General features: G+C 39.9%; 1 protein-coding gene across 7 annotated transcripts in view; it reads left to right on the top strand.

The window, feature by feature from the left end:
* Positions 1-22,861, top strand: part of DNM3 (dynamin 3) — a 372,210-nt gene that overhangs the window by 245,531 nt on the left and 103,818 nt on the right. For all 7 annotated transcript variants that reach the window (XM_059675119.1, XM_059675122.1, XM_059675121.1 and 4 more), the window contains one exon: positions 8,895-9,004. In XM_059675119.1, coding sequence (XP_059531102.1) covers positions 8,895-9,004 — 110 coding nt within the window. The remainder of the gene's footprint in view (positions 1-8,894; positions 9,005-22,861) is intronic.

Genomic DNA, 22,861 nt, shown 5'->3' with positions numbered 1-22,861 from the left:
GTGCCTCCTACCTTGCTGCTTTGAGTGTGACCCACTTCTCGATCAGAGTCTGGCTGAATACATCAGATTGGCTAAAGCCATAGTTCATCTAGAGACCTAACTCTGCTAGCAAGATAGGGAAGGGAAAGAAGGCTTTGAATGGAAACTGAACATTACAAGGAGGTTGCAGTGGGTGCTGAGATAGCCCAACCTCAGAATCCACTTCAGTTAGTAGCTGTGAGACAGCCTGTGCCATTCACTACTTGGAAGCTCCGTGTGACGTGTGAGGCTTCCAGGATATAGGACCTCCCTGCAAGGGGGTCAGTTGAAATGTTAGAATACGTGGCGTCTCCTCTCCAGAGAAAAACAGTTCAATATCCTGCCTGGTGTGGGCAGAGAAAGCCATCTGGCTGCTGGTATTCTGGGACAGGGTAGGAAAGGGGCTTGAAGGACATTTTAGTATGAAGACTTTAACTGAGTTCTCTTGTTCTTAATCCCACTTTTGCTGACCACCCTGCCTGGTATCTCTGGGTCCAAAACTACTTTTGTCTATTTTCTCTCTAGGGAAATATTCTGCAGTCTCCTGCTGGGGTAGGAATGGGCTGCCATGTTTAGAGGCAGTGACCCTAGGTCATCCATTGTTCTGGGTACTTCTCTATACAGACCCTGCCTGATCCTGCTGTCTCAGCCCCACAGCTATATCGCCTCTTGTGGGGGACACCAGGTTGCCTCCAAGGACAGGACAGGATAGGACCCAGCTGGGGTGGCTTCTCCTCCATCTTCTCCCCCTATAGACATCTGTGGGAGTAGCTCCTCTCTGTATGCTAAATCAATGGGTGATCCTCTTCTGCTTTCTCTTTTTCAAAGCTTTTGGAGATCTCTTGTCCACTGTTTTCTCCCCTCCCCTTTTCTTTGTCTCCTACTATTATCAGAGTGGGTTTCGGGGAGGGAAAGAGAGATACGCATGTGATTGACCTGCCAAACTTAGCCATATCCTTTAAATTGATTATTTATTACATATATCATTTTCAGTCTTGTGTGTACAAATACTCATGAATATGTCTTTAAATATAAGAATTAATATAGAGATTAAAGATAAAAACTTGAGAATACAATCCTAATGTTCTCAGTTTTAAATTATAAAAGTACTTTTTTTGTTGTTGTTTTTAGTCTGAGGAGAGGAGGAGTCCACATTTTTTTCTGGATATTAGATATACCTAAAATATAGGTCAGTATATACTAAGTACAAAAACAAAAAGTAGTGCTGCCCAAGAATGCCATCAGAATGGAGAAGGGAGCCCTCCAATGGGCTCTCGTGGCCAAGAAGGCTTCCTGGAGGAGGTGGAAATTGAACTGAACTCTGAAGAGAGAGAGGGAATCAGGAAAAGATGGGGTTTCTGACTGGGTATTGGCAGGTGCGACTATCTTTCTCTTCCCCCTTGGAGATATGGCAGTGTGTTCTCCATTGAAGGATCGGTATGAGTGCGGGGGGGGGGGGGGGCAGCCCTGAAGCCACTGTCGTGTAGACCATGGCATTTCTTGGACTACTAGAGCAGCCCATCAAAGTTTCTTCAGTGCCCAACAGAAAAATCTAAAGAAGTGCCATTTACTAGCAGCCTGCTGGCTCCCAGATGCTGCTCACTACTCAAAGTGTAATTCTGATTAAAGCAGGGAATTAGAGCCCAAATAAGATGGGTAGTTTATATTATGAGTTTCATACTTGAACATCTCTATAGTTATAACTTCTTAATAGTAATAAACACCAGATTTTAGTTTTCAAACGTATGTAGAGCTAGTATTCTGGTGTTCTCAATATTTTTATAGCTCCTCTTTTTACTTTGATATTTTGATTATTTTGTAAGTCAGTCATCATCTTTAAGTTCTTAAACCAGGCAAAGCAGAATGTCAGCCCATGAGGGGACTCAATCCTGTTCATCCCACACGTGTTTGTTGAATGTCAGCTATGCCACCACACTAGGAAGGAAACGGTTGCTTTCCTCCACGGTTGGTGATTTGATGGAAGTAAGGACCTAGAGAGTAGCAGAGGAGCAAGATTGATAAATGATGAACAACAACAAAGGTAATCCTATCTAAGAAAGAGGGAATATGCAAATTGATTGTCACACCATCACAAAGATGGCGGCGCCCACAGTGGAGGCAGGGTTTCTGTAACACAAGATGGCTGCACCCACAGTGGAGGCTGAGTTCCCTTAACGAGCCTTAAGGAGGAACCAGCAGGAACCTGACGCTGTGCCCCTCTGCCCAGTGGGCTTTACAGGAGACCTCAGGCAGTGCCCCCTGCCCCGGCGCCAGGCCGGGGATCTCAGGCTGCATCCCCCACCCAGTGGGTCTTGAAGGGGGACCTCAGGCTGCACCACCCGCCCTGGCGCTGGGCCGAGGGACCTCAGGCCATGCCCTCTGCCCCAGTGCCAGGCCAGGGGACCTAAGGGTGCTCTGGGAGCCCTGAGGCTGTGCCCCCCATCACCCTGTGGGGCTTGACGGGGGACCTGAGGCTGTTCTCCCTGCCTGGCAGGGCTTGACAAGGGTGGGGCCGTCCAGGTCTGGGCCTTGCCCAATGGGAGTGGGGCCAGCTGGGTCTAGGTCTTGCGCAATTTTGAGGTGCGGCAGGTGGGCAGGGACTTGACTCTAGGTCATGCGGTGCACCCCAGACTCTGATAGGAGGAAGATTTTCATATATATTTTACTAATTTTCTTTCATCTCTGACACTTCTATTATAGAGAAAGGGTAAATAGCAATATTAAAATATTTCCTCTAATCCCCTTTTAATGTGCATGAATTTTGTGCACCAGGTCACTAGTAATGTAATAATTTATCTCTCCATTGGGAGTTTACCTTGTAGTTAGAAAGGCAGAGCATCCACACACTTAGGTGAATCATCTCCACACTTAGAAAATAAAAGGCAAGTACAAAATAACAAACCAAGTATACAGTGCAGTGCTGTCGGGATCAGATTGGAGTGGCATCATAGATATACTAGTAGTAGCAGAGGCCTGAGTGGGTGCCTGGCCACGGCAGGGCCTTGAGGCTCCAAAGGACTGCATACTGGGGCAAGTTTTTGATGGACCCATCAAAGTGCCCAATCAGGTAGGCAGGGCATGGCAGGGGTACTTTGAATTGGAAGGATTTGCTAAATTGCATTCACGGTTCTAAGAAACCTGTTTGCTCAGAAGTCACAGGGAGTCAGATGGTATATAAGCATCTTATACAGGGTAGTGGTTGGGTGTGTGTGTGTGTGTGTGTGTGTGTGTGTGTGTGTGTGTGTGTGTTGGCATAGAATTTTTATTTGATTCTATGGCCATTCCATAATTCCTATCTCCTTTCACCTTGATTCCTCTGCCTTTTGTCACTCACTTCCACATCAGACCACATTCTCACACATTAGATGCATCCTATTTTGGCCTCTCCAACTTCTCCTCTTTCTTCTAACTCTTGCCAAGTCACTGCAAGGAAAGAACCCTCTCTCTTTGAACAAATAACTCCCGTCTTCCTGGATGCCTCCTATAGAAGTGCTGCTGGCATCCATCTTCTTTTGAGGAAAGGAGAAGTACTACGTTTAAAAGTGAAGAGAAGAATGTTGACTCAGTGATATCCGCTTCTGAAGCTTTTGAAAATACGCAGAATTTCATATCGGAGTCCTCAGTAAGAAATCATTTCTCACAATATGGAGGACCCTCAAAAATGTAGAAATAGAACTACCATAGGATCCAGCGATTCCACTTCTGGGGGTACAGTCCCTTCCCTTATATGTGCCTTCACTTTTTGCAGCTTCAGTTACCTGAGGTCAGCTGTGATCCAAAAATACTAAACGGAAAATTACAGAAATAACCAATTCCTAGGTTTTAAATTGCATGCTGTTCTGAGCAGTGTGATGAAATCTCGCGCCATCTACCTCCATCCCTCCTGGACGTGAATCATTCCTTGTCCAGCGTCTCCACGCTGTGCATGCTCCTGCCCATTAGTCCCGAGTAGCCACCTTAAGCGATGAGATTGACTGTCGCAGTTATCCTGTGCTTGTGTTCAAGTCATCCATATGGTAATGCCTAATGTAGCGTCACAAGGCCCACATTATTCACCTCACCATGTCATGTTGGCATTTTATTATCTTGCATCATCACAAGAAGAAGGGTGAGTACAGTACAACAAGGTATTTTGAGAAAGAGAGACTGCATTCACATAACTTCTGTTACTGTGTATGGTTAAAATTGTTTTATTTTATTCTTTTTAAACTTTTTCTGTGCTGAAATTTATAAACTAAACTTTATCATAGCTGTGTTATAGAAAAAAAAACATAGTATGTATAGGGTTCAGTGTCATCTGTGGTTTTAGGCATCCACTGGGGGTCTTATGCCCCATGGATAAGGGGGAGCTACTATATATCCAAAGGTGGCAAAAACACTACTTTGAAAAGGTACCTGCATCCCCATGTGTACAGCAGCATTATTTACAATAGCCGATACATGGAAGCAGCCTAAGTATTCACTGATGGATGAATAGTTAAAGGAGTTGTGATATTGATACATATGCAATTGGGCTATTATTATTCAGCCATAAAAACTATTTGCAATAACATGGATGGACCTTGAGTGTATTATGCTAAGTGAAATAAGTCAGACGGAGAAAGATAAACACTGTGTGAGCTCACTACATGTGGAATCTTAAAACAAAAACAAAACTAAGCTCAATAGAGAAAGAGATCAGACTTGTGGTTACCAGAGGCAGGGGATAGGAGGAGGGGAATTGAGGAAGCTGGTCAAAAGGTACAAACTTCCAGTTATAAGATAAATAAATCCTGGTGATGTTATGTACAGCATGGTGACTGTAGCTAACTGGTGTATGACATATGGGAAAGTTGTTAAGAGAGTAACTCCTGAGTTCTCATCACAAGGAGATGTTTTTATTATTTTCTTTTCTTCTTTCTTTTTATTGTATCTATATGAGAAGATGGATGTTAGCTAAACCTACTGTGGTAACCATTTCACAATATATGTAAATCAAACCATTATGCTATATGCCTTGAACGTGTACAAGGATGTATAGCAATTATTTCTTAATAAAACAAGAAAAAATAATTTTAAAAAATCTTTCTCTGGAATTTTACAAGAGCTTCCTCCAAAATGTGTGTTCAAGATAAAATGTTTAAAATATTTTTATTTCTTACTAGAGGCCTGGTGCTCAAATTTGGGGGTGGGGCTGGCCACGGGGAGGGGCCCTGGCTGTTGGCGGGCCAGCCCCACCCCCTGGTCAAATTCTCGGTCAAACTCCCGGTCTAGGGGACAATTTGCATATTACCCTTTTATTGTATAGGATTTATCTACAAAGATTGTGAAAACTCTTCTTTTAAATTTTTTCTTTGCTGATGCATCCTACTTGAACAATAGAATTGACTGAACATTCTGTGTGCCAAATGAACAACCTTTATACAAAGTGTTTAATGTGGTACATTTATAAGATGAAGGTGTCTTGTAAAGTGTAATTCAAAATGAATAGAATAAAAAATACCTGTTGTGTGAATTGAAAGGTGAGAGATGGAGGAGTGACAAACTTGGGAAAACTTTTGCACTGAAGGTAGAACTTGAGGTAGATGCTAAATAATAGATGGATGTGGTAGAAGTTAAAAGGGTATTTCAAGTTGGGAACAGACTCTTGGCAAAGGTGCATTTGGCTGAAATGGATGCTTCTTATGGAAGACTAAAGGAGATATTGACAAACCAGAGTGGGACCAAATTATAGGTGTTTTCCAATGTCATATTAAGGAGTTTTGTGGATTTTCTTCCATAAATAATGGAGAGTTATGAAAGTTTTAAAAGACTACAATGAGTTTGATAGAGTAGTTCTAGAAATTGCTCTCTGTGGTGACATGAGAGGAATTTGAAGGCAAGTAGACCATTTATAATCATGTGTATGAGATGCCAGGGACCTAGGTTAATGTCACGGGAATGTCAAACAAGGGAGCTGAGACAAATGCTTCAGATGCAGTGCTGTAGTCTTGATGCGGTAAAGGAGGTGAAGGAAGACAGTATGTCAGGAAGTATAGTGAGGTTTCAGATTGGGTGACTGGGAGGATGAAAAATACGCCAGATGGCAGAAACAGGGAGGTCAGAAGAGGAAAATTGTTTGGATGGATGAGGGGAAGGAAAGCAATGGTAAGTACAATGGGGTTCAAGTTAATGTGAGCCACACATGTCATTTAAAATTATCTAGCAGCCTCATTCAAGATAGTAAAAGCGAACAGATAAGTTATGTTGAGTAATACTTTACCCCAACATATTAAAAATACCATTTCAACATATCTATAATAATAAAAGTGCAATATGCTAATTAGACTGGACAGTCGAACGACCTTCCAGACGTTCTTCCGGACAAAGCCGGGGCTGCGAGGGCCGAGCCCCTTGCATGAATTTCATGCATTAGGCCTCTAGTAATCAGTATAAAAGCATTAATGAGATGGTTGACATTGTTTTTCTCATACTGAGTCTTTGAAGCCTGGTGTGTATTTAACATCGAGAGCATATCCCAAGGTAGCCACAGTTCAAGTGCTCGGTAATCACCTGTGGCTGGTGGCTACCACATTGGACAGTGTGCTATTAGACAGTTTAATAAATGGTGCTAAGGCTCACTGTATTGGAAATTATAATTTCTGCTTATCCTTTATCACTTCTATTCCTTTTGTTTATTTTAGCTTTTTCATATTAAAAATGTTCTTTTAGCCAAATATCATTTTCCTCAAAGCACTAAGAATTTTAGAAATATTCTTGACATACCATTTCATTTCTCTCTCATTTAATTCTCCCTTTGACTAACAACTTTAATTAAATAAATCAGTCTGAGTCTCATTGTTCTTCGTTTGTCAATCTTAAAACTCTTGATTATGAAAGAATTGGGCAATACATCTTCAAAACCCTTGGATAAATGACATTTCATTTGGAAATGAAACTACAGTACATTTTTCATGTCCCCCTGTTTGCCTGTGTGTGTATTTCTCCAGTGTTGAATGTCTGACATCAACTTGCTGGATTTCTGGTCGTTGCTATATGCTAAAGAATGAAGTTCAAAGGGAACTTCCTTCTATAGAAAACACGCCAAGGACATTGTGTTCCATCTTCACAATGAAATGCAGATTTCCATTAAAAGGCAAATCCATCATTTCAAAAGGTTGACTAGGATGGTGTATTAAAAAAATCCAGCTGCTTAAATTTAGGGCATTGAAAAATGGCTAAAAATATTTCCCTGGGTCTCAAGCATTTTCATTTATTTATGGATTTAATAGATTTTCACTTAGTCTATGATCTTGCCGTGATCTTGTTTGTGTTTCAAACACATCACTCGACTATGGTACTTCCCTTATTTAAATGACGGGTGTTGCTGTTTAGCATGTCTCTGAATTTGCTAATATAGTATTAATTTTGGCACAAGAAACCTTGGCACCTTCTCACAGTACTTTGCTATTTTCATGCTTGTTCCTAGGCTTCCTTCACTCCCATTTACTTTCTTTGATATTTTTGTGGGTTTTTAAAACCTTCTTTGCGGACGTTGTCTGCCAGCACAGCATTGTGTTCTGCCACCGACTTCCTTCAGGGGCTTCAGTCACCTCGTTCTCTCTCCCCCACCACTTGAATGTGCTCTGCCAACTGTTTTCTGAGCAACTTAGGAGTAAGAAGTGACAGAGAGAGTGTTGCTCCCAATGACTCTCTGTGGGTATGCAGACAACATGATCCCCACCCACTGGCCTGGGAGCACAGATGAGTTCTGCTCTCCACTGCTGAGCCAGCCAAAAGTCCTCAAGGACGTGCTGCAGGGGCCGAAGGAACAGCCAAAAAAAAAAAAAAAAAAAAAAAAAAAAGGCTTATGTCAGACATGTCTCTACAGTGCATGTATTCTCCACAGGAAATACATTAATAGTTGTTTATTAAAAGTCATGGCTAAGCCTCCATGCTCCCCCTGCCAGAGGCTAGTCCTGTTTTTTCTCAGGACCAGCACCCAGAGCTAGGGCCTGGGACCATAGAGGGGCTACTGTTGAACAAGGACACGGCTCAAATGCCCCAGGAATACATCCTGACTAGGTTTCCTAGATTGAGTGTTTGGCTCTTCTATTATCCTTGGCTGTTAAGCATTTGTACATATAACATTGCCCCTGGGCCAGACCCTGAAAATAAATGTTTCCAATAATTCTTTGCCACCCAGTATGTTTTTACTAAGATCTATTTGGTGTCATTTGCAGACCTCCCCTCACCAGTGTCCATTTTCTTCCTAAAGAATTGTTCATTTTGAAAAAGAACCTGTTCTAGTTAATAGCAGCCCACTTTTAATGTTTTGTTGTTGTGTTTTTCTCTCTCTCAAAGAGCTCAACAATTAAATGGCATCATTTTCTTTTTCTGGACCCCCATTTGTTCTAGACTTAAATGAAGGAAGTATGGCTGTGCTTCAGCATAGTTTATGGGGGCATTTCATTCTGGGGTCCTTGTGCTTCCAAGCCCCTGCCAGCACTGGCTATCAAAACTGCTTAGAGTGCAAATAAAATATGAAATGAAATCCATCTGGCATTTTTCATTGAATTAGGACCAGAACATTTTTGTTAAATATTAACAGATGGCTAAATTCTTAATATCAAGCTAACATTTGAAAACATCTAAGGGGACCCACATGAGGAAGAAAGGATAGAGGACCATGTGTTTTCTCCATCGCTGAGCCCTTCCTTCCTCTAGCCTTTCCTCCAACCATGTGTTGAGAATCATTGGAAACGCCTATCTCAGATAACTTCTCTTCTTTGGTACCTGGTATCAAAATAGTGTGTGATGGTATCAAAATATTGTAATCAAATGTTGGCCAGCTCAGGTGAAATGTCACCATTGACATGCTTCAAGATCTTTTATTAAAGTGCTCTCTCTCTCAATAGGAAAAAGAAAAGAAGTATATGCTTCCCTTGGACAACCTGAAAGTTAGAGACGTGGAAAAAAGCTTTATGTCCAGCAAGCACATCTTTGCCATCTTTAACACAGAACAAAGGTAAGAAAATGGAGCAGCTCTGTCTTCAGATTTCCCTCCCCCCGAATTTCTACATGATCATATTTGCAATAGTTCCTTTGGCTCCACCTTGAAACTTGTTAACTCATCCATTTTGCCTTCATTTATTTTGTAGTTTATAGCTTCTGCCATAGGTAATGGATTCTAAAGATGAAAAATTAGAGTAAGAAGGATCTTCACATATTAGTTTATTCCCTGCTTTGCCAGGAGCCACCCCCATCACACTGCTTCCATTCTTAAACTGCATTTTATTACTTTAAAGTCTTCCTTGCCCTGAATTTATTGTTTACTTACAAATTACTCAGCCATAATTTTAATGATATCTGTCTGGCATGAATGGATACCACTTAAGACCTTTTCCTATATATTATGACTAGATTCTTGCATTGGTGAATAGAATTATCCAGATAACATGAAGATAAATATATCATACTTTACGGTTTTTCCAAACACGTCTAGGTTCATTGCCTGTTTTTTGTAACAATTGCCCATGAGGTTAAAAGATAGAGTAGTGTGGTTACCATTTTATAAATTAGAAAATGTAGCTCAGAGAGGTTAACTGACTTGCTTAAGATCACAAATTAGAGCATTGGAAAGCTTAAATCTGAATCTTACTTGTCTAAGTGTCTTCCTTCCTTCCTTCCTTCCTTCCTTCCTTCCTTCCTTCCTTCCTTCCTTCCTTCCTTCCTTCCTTCCTTCCTTCCTTCCTCCTTTCCTTCCTTCCTTTCTTCCCCCCCCCCTCTCTCTCTCTCTCTCTCTCTCTCTCAACTGCCACTCACCTACAATAGCAAAACTTAATTTAGGGCTGATTATCCTGGAGTCCATGGTTGTTCACTGAAAGAAATTAAGTGGTAAAGTTAAATAAACAAATGGAGAGGTAACGGTTACAACTAGGCAAGGAGAACATGGGAGATCTTTTCCAAATGGAAATGCTATAGGAAAAAGCTAATTAATTTCTGTGTCTTAGTTATTAAGAGACAGAGTTATCAGCTGTGGGGTCTAATTTTAACTCATCTTTCCAGGCCTTTTATCTTTAGTTAGCAATGAATGAAGTTCCTTGATTAGGTTCAGTGACTGGCCCAGGGTCAATCACACAGTGAATCAAAATAGCAAAAGAAGCCTTTTTCCTACATTCCCAGTCAGTTGCTCAGAGTGACTCATACAAAAATACTTATAAAAACCACAAGAGCAAGGCACTTAAAGAATCAAGGGGACAGCAAATTAGATATAATTCCCCTATCAAATACTGAGATGGAATTGTTTTTTAAAAAGACTTCAGAATTCCTTGAAAAAAAAACAAAACACAAAACATTAGTAATAGAAAGAATAAAAAGGTTTCCTGGAGAGAGCAGTAGCATGTCTTCATACCCGGACCGTGCTTAGTGACTTGAACACCTTCCTCACAGCAGTGGGGAAGTGGGTGTTCCTAAAAGAATCATCAGAGGGGTGCTCAGCTTTCTGGCCTGGATGCAGAATGGGAAGTGTGACTACCACATAGGAGTAAACTACAGTCGGGTCCTTGGTCAACCTGGGAAGTTTAGGTTCTAAAAGGGCTTGGTTCTTGGCCGGTGTTGCTCAGTGGGATCACAGCTTTGATCTCCAATCAAGGGCATGTACCTGGGTTGCAGGTTTGATCCTCAGCCTGTCAGCAATTGCGGAAGACAACCAATTGATGTGTCTCTCTCACATTGATGTCCCCCACACCCCCTTTCCACCCTTCCCTTTCTCCCCATCCATTCTCTCTAAAAATCAATGGAAAAAATATCCTCAGGTGAGGATTAACAACAACAAATACTGATAATATAGCTGTCTAAAAATAAAAGGGCTTGATACAAAGTAAAAAAAAAAAAAAATCAGCATTCTTTTAGATGAACTACAACTGTGGATTTTAAAGAGAACAAAAGACACCAAAATAAGAAAACTCTATAAACTTCTAAAAATATAGGTATTCTAGAATACTAATTCTCAGCAGGCATTGAACTCCTCAGCTACTTCTCAGAAACCTCAGAGTACAAGGATGTTCCATCTACAGGCACTTTAACCAATGTCTCTTTCTCTGAAATTGTGATTAGTTTTCAATTAATTTTGTACTGGTGAGGACCTCTAGTAAGTACAATGTCGAATACAATGGGTGATCCTTGTCTTATTTATATTTTAAGGAGAATTATTTCATAACTAGAGGCCTGGTGCACGAAATTTCTGCACGGGTGGAGTCCCCAGGCCTGGCCGATTGGGCCTTCCCTCCCCCAGCTGCCAGCTGCCTGCCAACCCTTCCTTCGTTCTGTGTCACCCCCTAGTGATCAGCGCATGTCATAGTGAGCAGTCGAACTCCTGGTTGGTCAAACTCCTGAGGGGACAATTTGCATATTAGCCTTTTATTATATAGGATTCTATAGTTAGGTACTTTCTGATAAGGAACCTGATATCAGGTAAAGGAAATCCCTGTGTTTCTGGTTGCTACATTGTTTCTGTTTTAATCATGGCTGGGTGGTGAATTTTATCAAGTATTTTTTCTGCCTCTACAGACAAGATTGAATGATTTCCTTCTTTAATCTATTCATGTGGTGAAATATATCTGTAGACTAATGTTAAACCATCCTTGATCCTCTCCAGCCGTGGGCAAACTACGGACCGTGGGCTGGATCCAGCCGTTTGAAATGAATAAAACTAAAAAAAAAAAAAGACTGTACCCTTTTATGTAATGATGTTTACTTTGAATTTATATTAGTTCACACAAACACTCCATCCATGCTTTTGTTCCGGCCCTCCGGTCCAGTTTAAGAACCCATTGTGGCCCTCGAGTCAAAAAGTTTGCCCACCCCTGTCCTAGAGTAAAACCTAGTTAAGTCATGCTATATTATTATTTATTACGCATTCCTGGCTTAAGTTTGCCAACATTTTTATTTAGATTTTTACATCTATGTTCATAAGTAAGATTGGCCCATCAATGTACTATTCCCTTCCTGGTCTTCATATCAAGGTTCTGTTAGCTTCATTATTGCAGTGAGAATAAGAACTATCGTTCTTTGAAGCATTTTATATAAAATAAAGATTAACCATTAATTGTTGTTTGGTAGAACTCATCAAGTACTGGTGGACACTTTTATTAAGTAGACTTTTAACTAGTGATTTAGTGTATTTAGTAATTATAGATTTGTTCAGATTTCCACTTTTTCCATGTGTAAGTTTGGACAAACTATGTTTTTTTCCTTAGGAAATTGTTCATTCTGTTCATTTACAGAATTCTGTTCATACACATATTAGTATCAAGTATTTCTTAATGTTCTATTTTTTTCAAATCTCTGCCTTATCTTAAGTTTGTTCGCTTTTTATTTCTAATTGTAAGCCTTATCTTTTTTAACATGAACACTGTTGTCAAAATTTTATCTATTTTTTAAAGAACCTGATTTTGACTTTTTGATCCTCTATTGTATATTTGTTTTTCATATTTCAGTAACTTCTGCTTTCATCTTCAATATTTTCTTTCCTGTATTTTTTGTGTTTACTTTGTAGCCCTTTCTTCTAACTTAATTTAGATGTGTAATTCATTTCTTTTTATCCTTCCTTTTTCTTATATATGCATATAAATTTATAGAATTCACTCTAGGTAATTTTTAGATACTTATCATAAATTTTTACATATAACGTTTTTATTATTAACTTCTGTTTCCTTCATTCTTCTGTTTCCACAGTCTTCATTATGATTTCTTCTTTCAGTTGTTTAGACAATGTGTTTGACATTGTATAGTGCATAGGATTTTATTGTTTTGTTGATTTCTAACTTAATTGTACTGTGGTCAGAGAATGTAGTCTAATACATGGTCCTTTTCAAAAATATTCTGTGTATGCTTGAGAAGAATGTGTTGATTTGGGAGGGAAGGGTTTCATAAGAGTCCATTAGATTATACTTGCTAATTGTGTTATTATCTACAATTATTATCTTTTTTCATCTTGATTCATTGAAACACTCACCAAGTATATATTAGGCAGCTGTTATGTGCTAGGTACTGCTCTGTGTTCTTAAAATACATCTGTAAATAAAACAGACAAAAAAGATGATATATTTTAGATTACATTCTAGACAGGGAAGTTGACAGGGAGACAGACCAACACCATAAAGAATCTCACTTGCCTGACCAGTGAGGCTTAGTGGTTGAGTGTCAGCCTATGAACCAAGCGGTCACAGTTTGATTCCTGGTCAAGGCACGTGCCCTGGTTGCTGGCTCTGTCCCCAGTAGGGGACGTGCAGAAGGCAGCCAGACAATGATTCTCTGTCATCGATGTTTCTATCTCTCTCTCCCACTTTCTTCCTCACTGAAATCAATAAAAAAATTTATAATAATAAAAGTGTAATATGCTAATGAGACTGGATGTCTTTCCGGACGACCTTCTGGATGAAGCCAGGGCTTCGAGGGAAGCCCGGGTCCCAGGTGCCTGCTGGCAGCCAGATGGAAGCCGTGCCGGCAGCTGGGGGAAAGAAGGCCTACTCTTGCAAGAGTTTCATGCATTGGGCCTCTAGTATATATATATATATTTAAAATCTCACTTTATTGGAGGGTAGTGAAAAATCTCACTTTATGATTGTGAGCTTGATTATTCTAAATAAGTCTGTCAATTTTTTCTTTATGTATTTTGAGATTAGTTACTTGAGTCTTACAAGTTTAGAATTGTTGTATCTTCCTGGTGACTTTCTTTTACTAATTTTGTGGCAACTGCTTTTATTTCTAACAATGATCTTTACCTTAAAATTAATTTTGTCTGATCATAATGTAGTTGCACTACCTTTATTTTGGTTAATATTTGCTTGGTTTGTTATTTTTACTTTCTTTCAACATCAGTCTTTCTGTATTTTTATTGTGTTTTTCCTATAGCACATAGCTGGGTTTGTTTGTTTCTTTTATTTAATGTGAGAGCATTTTCTTTTAACTGGTGAGTTTAGCCCATTTATATTTATTATTATCATTACTGATTATTTGAATTTATTTGAACATCTTATTTTAGTCTTTTTCATTAACCTGCCTTTCCTATACTTATTTTTCCCCATCTTTCCTGACTTCTTTTCCTTTTACTTAGGTTGATTAATTTTTTCCATTGGCTTGGAAATTATATACTTTATTTTTAATCTTTTAGTATTCCTTTATTATTTTTTACTTGAAGTTTGAAGTTAGTCATTTTAGTCTTTTTTTAAAATGACCTTAAAACACTTTAGCTCTACTAATCTCCCCTGATTTCCATATTATTGTTATCAATATTTGAGTCCCACCTCACATTTTTACTACTTTATTCCATATTATAATGATTTACATGGATAGTGGTTGTTTTGATTTATCAACTTGTTTGTCAGTTTCTTTGTTCCCAGTGTTTAATTTTGGTGCATTCCCCTTCACACTAAAGTACACCCTTTCGGAATCCCTTCAGTGGCTACTATTTAATTGTAACTTTAAGGTTGGTGTTTGTTTTCCTGAAAATGTTTTATTTTGTCCTCATTATTGAATAACACTTCAGTTGGATATTAAATTACAGGACGATGGTTCTTCTATCTAATACTTTGAAGTCATTATTTCCCAACATTCTGGCTTCTGTTCTGTTTTTGAGAAGTTAGCTGACAGTTTAATTATTACTGCTTTTAATAGATCATCTGTTTTTCCTCACTGGTTGAATTTAAGAGCTTTTTTTGCCTTAGTATACTGAAGTTTCAATACAGCGTGTGTTTTGTTTTATATTTCCTACTTGGGATTCATTGTGTTTCCTAAATCTGAGGAGTCATAATTTTAATTGAGTCTGAAAAAAATCTATATCATTATCTCTTTAACTTTTATCTCATCTCTGTTCTTTCTTGTTTCTCTGTCTAGAATTCCTATTAGACATGTCCTCATCCATTTTATCCTGTTCTTCATATGTTTGACTCTCTATTTTGTACATATCTCTTTGTGCCTCATTTCAGGTCACATTTTTAGCTCTATTTTCCCGTTAAATAATACTCTCTTCACCTGTGACTAGGCCAAAAAAAATTTGCCTGTCATCTTTTCTTAGCCAGTGGACAAATTATTTTTTTTCTTTAAATATATTTTTTTTTCTGAGGATATATGGTCTTTGGAGAGTCCTGATTCTCACATAATCCCTAAGATCTTGTTTTCTATTCTTTTGTAGCCACTAAGATCCAAGCCTTTTAGTTACTAAAACTGACACCATACAGTGGCAAAGTGACAAAAGATGTATTTCTTATCTCTCTCTCTCTCTCTCTCTCTCTCTCTCTCTCTCTTAAGGATTTTTTTTCCCATTTCAGAGAGAACCTATTAAAATAATGTTTTTCAGCATTTTAGATGTCCTGTAGGAAAGTTTCTAAATTTTCCATTCTGTTATTTTCTTTGAAATGAAATGACCTCTCATTATGATTAGGTAGTTGAAACACAAGACAATGTTCCTGACTTCCCCTTAGAAATAAGTGTTGCGATCAGACTGAACCTGAATGTCAGCCTGGTTTGTGTTTACAAACATAAACATTTAAAGCAGTTAGAGAAAAACAGCTATTATTATCCTGTTTTCTAATTCTTCAATTCACAACTTTTTATTCTGTTAATAATTCCAATGTATTTACTAGATATTTCTGCATTAGCAGCCATGCATGTCAGTGTTAGTGCTCTAAATGAAATACAAGATGTGATCTTGCTTTGCATAACATTTGTAATCTCTAGTGAGTCTTATTCATTTTTTTTTTTTTTTTTTACTGATCTTAAGACAGAAAATGTAGGAAACCAATGAAGAGATTAAAAATGTGGACAAGATAGTCTAGTTGAAAGAATCTTATACCTGAAACAAGTGGGAAATAGAATCTGAGGTAACATTTAGCCAGATTATATGATAGTGTATTCCACTCCAGTATTTTTAAGCTGTAGTAACAGACAGCATAGGGTTTAACCACAAGCAATAGTTAGCATTATAGAAAGTGACTCTCATTAGGCCTTCATGTGCATTGATGGAGAGAAAAATAGAAATACCCCAAGGAGAGAATAATGTTAGTCAAAGCAAGAAGGTGGGAAGTGTTGCTTAATCTGTCTGATCTAATTTTAGATAAGAAGAAGCTAATTTTAAAAGCAAGATGAGCATTCTTTTTTTTTTTTTTTACATAAGGTTGAAACTGGACTTACTCCTGCAAGTTTAATAGTCTGTATAAAGGGAAAACCATGCATCTATCAAAGGCCCGTATACTTAGCATAATTCTATCAACTATACTTAATGATACCTTTTCACTGTTTACATTGATTCTGAGGTTATTTTCCAATTTTTTTTCTTTCTGCTGAGACAAGATCTTATAAGAACAGATGTGTTCCCTTCCCTTGCCTTTGGATCAGTGAGTGGTTCCCAACCTTTTTTTGTCCAGGGCCCACTTAACACTGCCCCCCCCCCCATGACATATAATTCTTATTATTTATTCATGTGGAGGAAGCCTAAAAGGCCATTAACTTGGTCTAAACAAGCTTCCAAAGAACATGGCATCCATGAAAGAGAAAAATAAAAGAACAAAAGGACAGTTGAAGTACTGAGGAAGAAATAACTAAGAAATTGTTAAATAATTACAATATGAAGTGATATGAAAAAATAGCAAATAAAGTTTCAAAACATACAATAGAGAACTGAAATGCATAAACATGTCAATATATATTTATATACTGTATATGAGGCCCCTAGAACCATAAAAATGCAAAAAAAATCACTGTTAATAAGTCATTCTGGAATTGCCCCCCTTAAAAATCAAATTGCCCCTCTGTGGGGCATGTGTCCCACGTGGGAACCACTGCTTTAGATGAATGTTTCCTTTGTTAATTTAGAAGAGTTTTTGTAAATGTTTCTATTGCTTTGTATTCTTCATCCCTGTCTTCTATTGTGGTGTTTTAGAACGACTTATTTATAGTTATTTAGCAGACCCACGTGGAATGCATGGCTTGGGGTAAGATTGCCCGTGTGACTATCAGGGCCGGCACCAATACTAATATAAAGTGTTGTGGCTTTGTAGGGCTCTCTGGGACCTTAGCGATCATGTCATCTGTCCTCCTCACCTCACAGGTTAAGGAGTTGGCACCTATCCCAGTTAAATGCCTTCCCCGTGTCACAAAAGAAGTTAGTGGCAGAGTCAGAACTGGAACCCAGGGCTGGCGTCTCCTGACCCAGAGCTCTAACCATTGATATTGACTATGGAGCAGGAACCCCACCTAATATTGTACTTGGGATTATTCCTAAAAGAGCAGCATTGAAGAGATTTTTTAAGGCCTCTTACGTAGTATTCCAGTTTGCTGTTAGGTCTTACAGTTTTCTTTGGAAGGCTTTTCGTCCCATTTGCAAAGCCTGACGTGGAAAGGGAACTGACCAATAACCCTGCTACAGTTCCTGAAAAACCATATTGCCATTTGCTACCGTGGCACAGCATTATTCCCAAGCGCTTGTTCAGTTGCTATTTCAACTTTCCACTATAAAGTTTGGAACAGTACTCTGCGGTCCCCAATCATCAGGTGTGTGGGAATTGATACTTTTAACATCCCTCTTTAAAAAGCCTTCAGTGACCTGGTGAATTAATAGGATCTTTATGTGTCTGGTGACCAGATTTTTGAGCCCTTCTAAACAGTGTTTGAGCACTGAGATTTTTTTTTTATAAATGGAAGGAATTGTTACTAGTTGCAGTGACTCCAGTGCTTGAGGGAAGTGAGTTTCACACCTGGTGTGATTTAGCCCACAAAGCTCCAGGTAAGAGTAGATATCTGGGGAGGCCGAGAAGTTACAATACCTTGTTCTCACATCCATTGCATCGTCAAATCGTTTGGAAAATCTAAATGAAAAGTTCCTCAAGCCCTTCGTGGCAGGCTCTAAACCAAAGACCGAAATGTTCCCCCAGGTTTTTGTTCCATTTGATTTTGTTGGAAACCCCACGTTTTCTCTGGTCAAAGCATGTCTGGATAATAGCTCCACTGTGCTGGTCTTTGCTCTCCCCAGGCAGGCCTTCGTTTTTAAGGTCATGCTAAGGCCCATTTGGTCCAAGGTATGTCAGCTCTGGTAGCCAGCAGAGATCCGAGTCTGCCTAGGGGTGTTGTAGGCCGCCACGTGGTATTTTCTGAGCACCCCTTGGGGTCGTCTAGCTCTGTTTTCTTTTAAAATGAGGCATTCTTTCTTTGATGCTGCTCTGTAGCTTCAATTCAGGATATGGTTTGTCAACATTACCAAATGTTTCAATTTACCTCCCCCCCCCTTTTTTTTACAGAGAGGGGTTTTAGGATGTCCCACTACTCCACTTGTCCCCAGCACATTGCTGACACTCAATAAATGTCAAATAATGCCGCCCTGTAGCTAGTGTGCACTCGTAGACATTCTGAAAAGAATGGCTCTTTATGCTCATTGTTGTGTGGCATATTTTTCCACTTGTTAGCTGGGAAGGAATTGGAGTCAGGTTTTCCACTTATATACCTTTATGGCTCTGTTTCTATATTAAGACATGCTTGGAGGTGAAGTTGTTTGGGAAGGTGCTTGATTAAACAAACATGCGGGGCAGTAGGTGCCGTGCAGAGACCTGCCTGGAAGGTCCTGTGTCACTAGGGTGTGCGGGGTGCCAAATCGACACCAAAAGGGAAGCAGTTTCTCTTCCGTGAGGAGGGATGGCAGAGGCTCACCTTGATGGGAAATTCAGTAGAGTAAAAACATGTAGAGTTTTGTACCAGGAAATGGCACAAAAAGTTTTCTGTGAGGAATACAATGCAATTAATCTCGTATTTAGAACAGAAACAAGACACCTGGAACATGTTACCCCGCTGTTGTCAGAAGAATGTTGACGACATGCCTTCTTGCCTCATAGATACTGCGTGAGAACTGTTTCTCTTCCGAGTCCTCGGACTCAGTAAGAATTTTCTTGGTCAGATGAAGATTAAGTTAGTAACCAGTCTTCCATGCCAAGCTGAGTAATGAAAGGTGCGTCATCCTACGTCTTCTCATGGGCCATCTTTCCATGTAGCGGCATTTACAGTGCCCTCTGACTCAGAATGCCCGTGGAGGGGAAAAGGTCGGTTTGAGAGTAAAAACTCTTTATTGCTCTCAATGGACTTATCTAGTTCATTGTACTCTTTCTGTAACTTCAGGGGTGATATAAGGGTTTGGTTTCCCCATTCTTTATTCCCAGTATGTATATATAAATCTTCTAGCTGGGAGACCAACTGCAATCTGATGCATTGTCCTGAGGAATCCATACGTCAACTGATATTAGTCAGGTGTCAGCCATATTGCTCTGAGAAACACACGATGCATCCAAGCAACAATACCTGGACTTCTTTCTAGTTTTAACAGAATGATAAATAAATTAATTTAAAATGTAATCATGTGATCAATACTTGTCTCTACTGCTAAACTGCTTTCCATGAGGAGGAGGCTATGTCTGTCTTCTTTATAAAATTAAAATATATATATATATATATATATATATATATATATATAGAGAGAGAGAGAGAGAGAGAGAGAGAGAGAGAGAGAGAGAGAGAGATTTCAGAGAGGAAGGGAGAGAGATAGAAACATCGATGATGAGAAAGAATCATTGATCAGTTGCCTCCTGCACGCCCCCCTACTGGAAATTGAGCCTGCAACCTGGGCATGTGCCCTGCTTGGGAAATGAACTGTGACCTCCTGGTTCATAGGTCAACACTCTACCACTGAGCCATAACTGGCCAGGCTCTGCTGGAACTCAAGTTCACGTGGGTCAGAGATTTGAGGACTTGCACAGTTATTGGTGGTGAGCTCCAAATAGGGCAGTGATGTTGATTTCCCTCTATAAACCTAAAAGGGTATATCCTGTGCTTTCCCTGTCCAGGAGTTGGATCAGAATACATGCTTATCAAGTCAGTAAAAGGGAGCCTTATGTTTTGAAAGCTGTTATATCCCAATCTTTGAATTAGAGAACTCTGTCTTTTGTTGCCGGGGTCCAGCCCCAGCAGGTCCAGGGGTCCCCATAGGTGTGGACGGAGTCGGCGAAGAAGGAATGACACAGGGACAGCATTCAGTTGATCAGCAGCCTAGCCAGGATCTCCAGCCAAGTTCTGGTCTCGATCTCCAGAGAGGTTCTGCTTAGGATCTCCAGCCAGGTTCTGTGCAGGCTCTCCAGTCAGGTTCAGTGTCCAGGTTCCAGTCAGGTTCTCCTGCCAATCTCTGTAGTCAGGTTCAGTCCAGGATTCCTTGCTATGTTCTCCCGCTAGGCTCTGTCTCTAGGCTTCGAGGCCAGTCCCTCTCCAGGATCCTCTGGCATGCTCTCTCCAGCGAAGTTCTTCTGCCTCTAGAGAACGTTCTGTGTAGGTTCTGTGCCTAGGCTCTGTCTCTCTTGGTCCTGTCTTCCAAGCCCTGTGTTCTGAGTTCTGTGTTCTGAGTTCTGTGTTCTGAATTCTGTCTCCTGAGTTCTGAGTGTTTCTGTCTTGTTACAACTGTATTTATACCAGTTGATTCAATCCTATCAATCTCTATTACAAAGGTTAGGGCGTTTCTTATCTCCATTCCAGGGAGAAAAGATTATGTAGTTTAAGCATGATTGTTCGTAGTTAAAGGGATTAATTACCCGCCTGGCACTTAGTTGAGGGGTTTTATTCCCTCCCTAACTTCAGGGGAAAATCCCTACCTGGGGATTCAACCTTTCTCGGAGAGGTGACCTTGGTTAAAACACAGCGCCAAGAAGGTGAGCAAACATATTAAGAACCGTATGCCATATATGCCAGGTCCCTTGAAACAGCAAGGATGGACCGGCTCCCGGCATTTTGTGTCCACTCTATTCCTTTGTTGTGGTCTCTCACTGCAAAGACATTTGTCATCATATGGACCCCATCCTGTGTCTTATAGTAGTTTACCAATTCTCCCTGCTGCATATTTTCTCTTTATGAGTGTCTGTCTGGTTGTGAAATAGCATCCTTAGGAAATCCTAGGTACACCAGAGAGGAGGGACCTGGAAAGAGGTGGATTGGAGGACCAAAATCATCTGCCCAGTTGATTTTTTTGACTCACCAACCTCACCAAGACAGGAATCAAATATGATCTGGTAATATTTTTATGAACTAAGTCTGTGACAATTGATTTCACGGCTAAGATAAATTCTCATGGAAGCCAGCGCAGTTTGCTGGGGTATGAAATGCCTGTGGCTTGAAGCAATCAATTTAAATTCTTCTCTTACTGGTTTTCATGTTAAACTCTGAAATGAAATAGGCGTATGAAGCCCTACTTGGATCACACTTTCTGCCTTTTCTGAGGGAATAAAATAGCAAGTTGGTGCTTTTCAGCTTTTTCAAATGTCATTAAGAGGCTTTGGAGAAATTCTTCACGCTTGAAACACCTGTGTAAAATCCGTATGCATTTTCTGGGGGAATTAGGCATTGTGCTCCCTTGCGCATTTCAAACGGTTTGGTAGAATAGACTCAGCAGCTTAGATCTGTTCCTCTCTTCCCAAGGATTTAAACTAGACTCGTATCTTAAACCATGAGTAGTGCCAGCAGGGATTTGGGTCAGTGTTTAAGGCACCACCCGTGTTCAGGAGGTTTCTGTCCAAGGGCTGTCTTGATGAATGAGCCTGACACGACTGTGTGAAGTTCACAGCAAGTTTACTTTTCTTCTAGGATTTCAGAACAAAAACATTGCCCGCCCCCCCACCTACTTCCCAGAACAACTATTTGCTGATGGGTACTCCCCTCCCCCAAGGCCTCCTTCAGACAAACACTGTGGCTTGGGACAGAAGTGTGCCTCCATTTGGGGACCACAGAATGGCCCCAACTGTGTTCAGTGACGGTTGGAGAGCAATCTCTAGTTGCAGACATACTCCAGAAAAAATAGATGCTCAATTCTAAGATGCAGTCTTTAAAAGAGATGTGACAAAAGTTAAGTTGCAGGAGAAGATCTGACAGATCATGGAAAGAGACTGGGCCAATATCTTTGAGCATGTAATTGTGTGTAAATAAGACTCTGTAGCTAGTTTTTGTTTAAAAAATGAACTTTTACTTTTGAAAATGAATGAAGAATGAGATTCAGGCCTTTATTTAAAAGACTGAGTTTGCCATTTGTTTGTGGCAAGACTAGAATTAAAGGGAGCTGTGTGCCATGCTTCAGACAGTGTGCTGCGGGTTTGGGGATGTTACAGCACACCCAAGCCAAAGCCAGCAGGCAGATAGGCCACCTGTGGGGAATGCTCTTCAAAAACGAACAAGCAGGGATATGAACGTTTCTCTAGCTGGGTCTACCTGAAGGAAAATTTGAAACACCTTACATTTCTCTGACAGTCTTAGAAGCCTCCCAAGAACAAAAGTAAAGAAAAGGAAGGGCATGTTTTACTGACTATTGGAATCATTAGGTTTGTAGAGATGGTCCTATTCAGTCTTGTAAAACAATCTGCAAGTTGAAGAAAAAAATTTACACCAAATAGGAAAATAAACAGAAAAAGTCCAAAGAGGGTTATTATTCAAATCTGTTGCTGTTTCAGTGCAGTTACAATGAGAAATGGATCCGTGGCTGCCTCTGCAGACACAGTGTTCCCATTGTTACCAGCGCCATGGTATCCTGTTCTGATTTATCAGACACCTTGCCTAGACGTTCTTGAGTTAGAAAAAGAACGCTTTGAATCAAAGTAACATGTGGATATGCAAAGCTACACAAAGATCACTGTGCTCCCCTGAATACCCTGAATAGTGCCCTCCAGCATATAAGCCTGCCTTTTTGCAATATCAACTTATAGTTCAGGAGTTTCTGTGACCTACTGTTGCATGTACAATATATTTTTATTTTCCCTCACTTGATTTACTGTGAAGCCAACTTACCTGTAAAGAATGTCCTTAGTGACTACCT

The sequence above is a fragment of the Myotis daubentonii genome, chromosome 18, assembly GCF_963259705.1.
Source record: "Myotis daubentonii chromosome 18, mMyoDau2.1, whole genome shotgun sequence".
Taxonomy (NCBI): domain Eukaryota; kingdom Metazoa; phylum Chordata; class Mammalia; order Chiroptera; family Vespertilionidae; genus Myotis; species Myotis daubentonii.
Note: the sequence above shows the minus strand (reverse complement) of the source record. Positions and strands in the feature narration are given on the sequence as shown.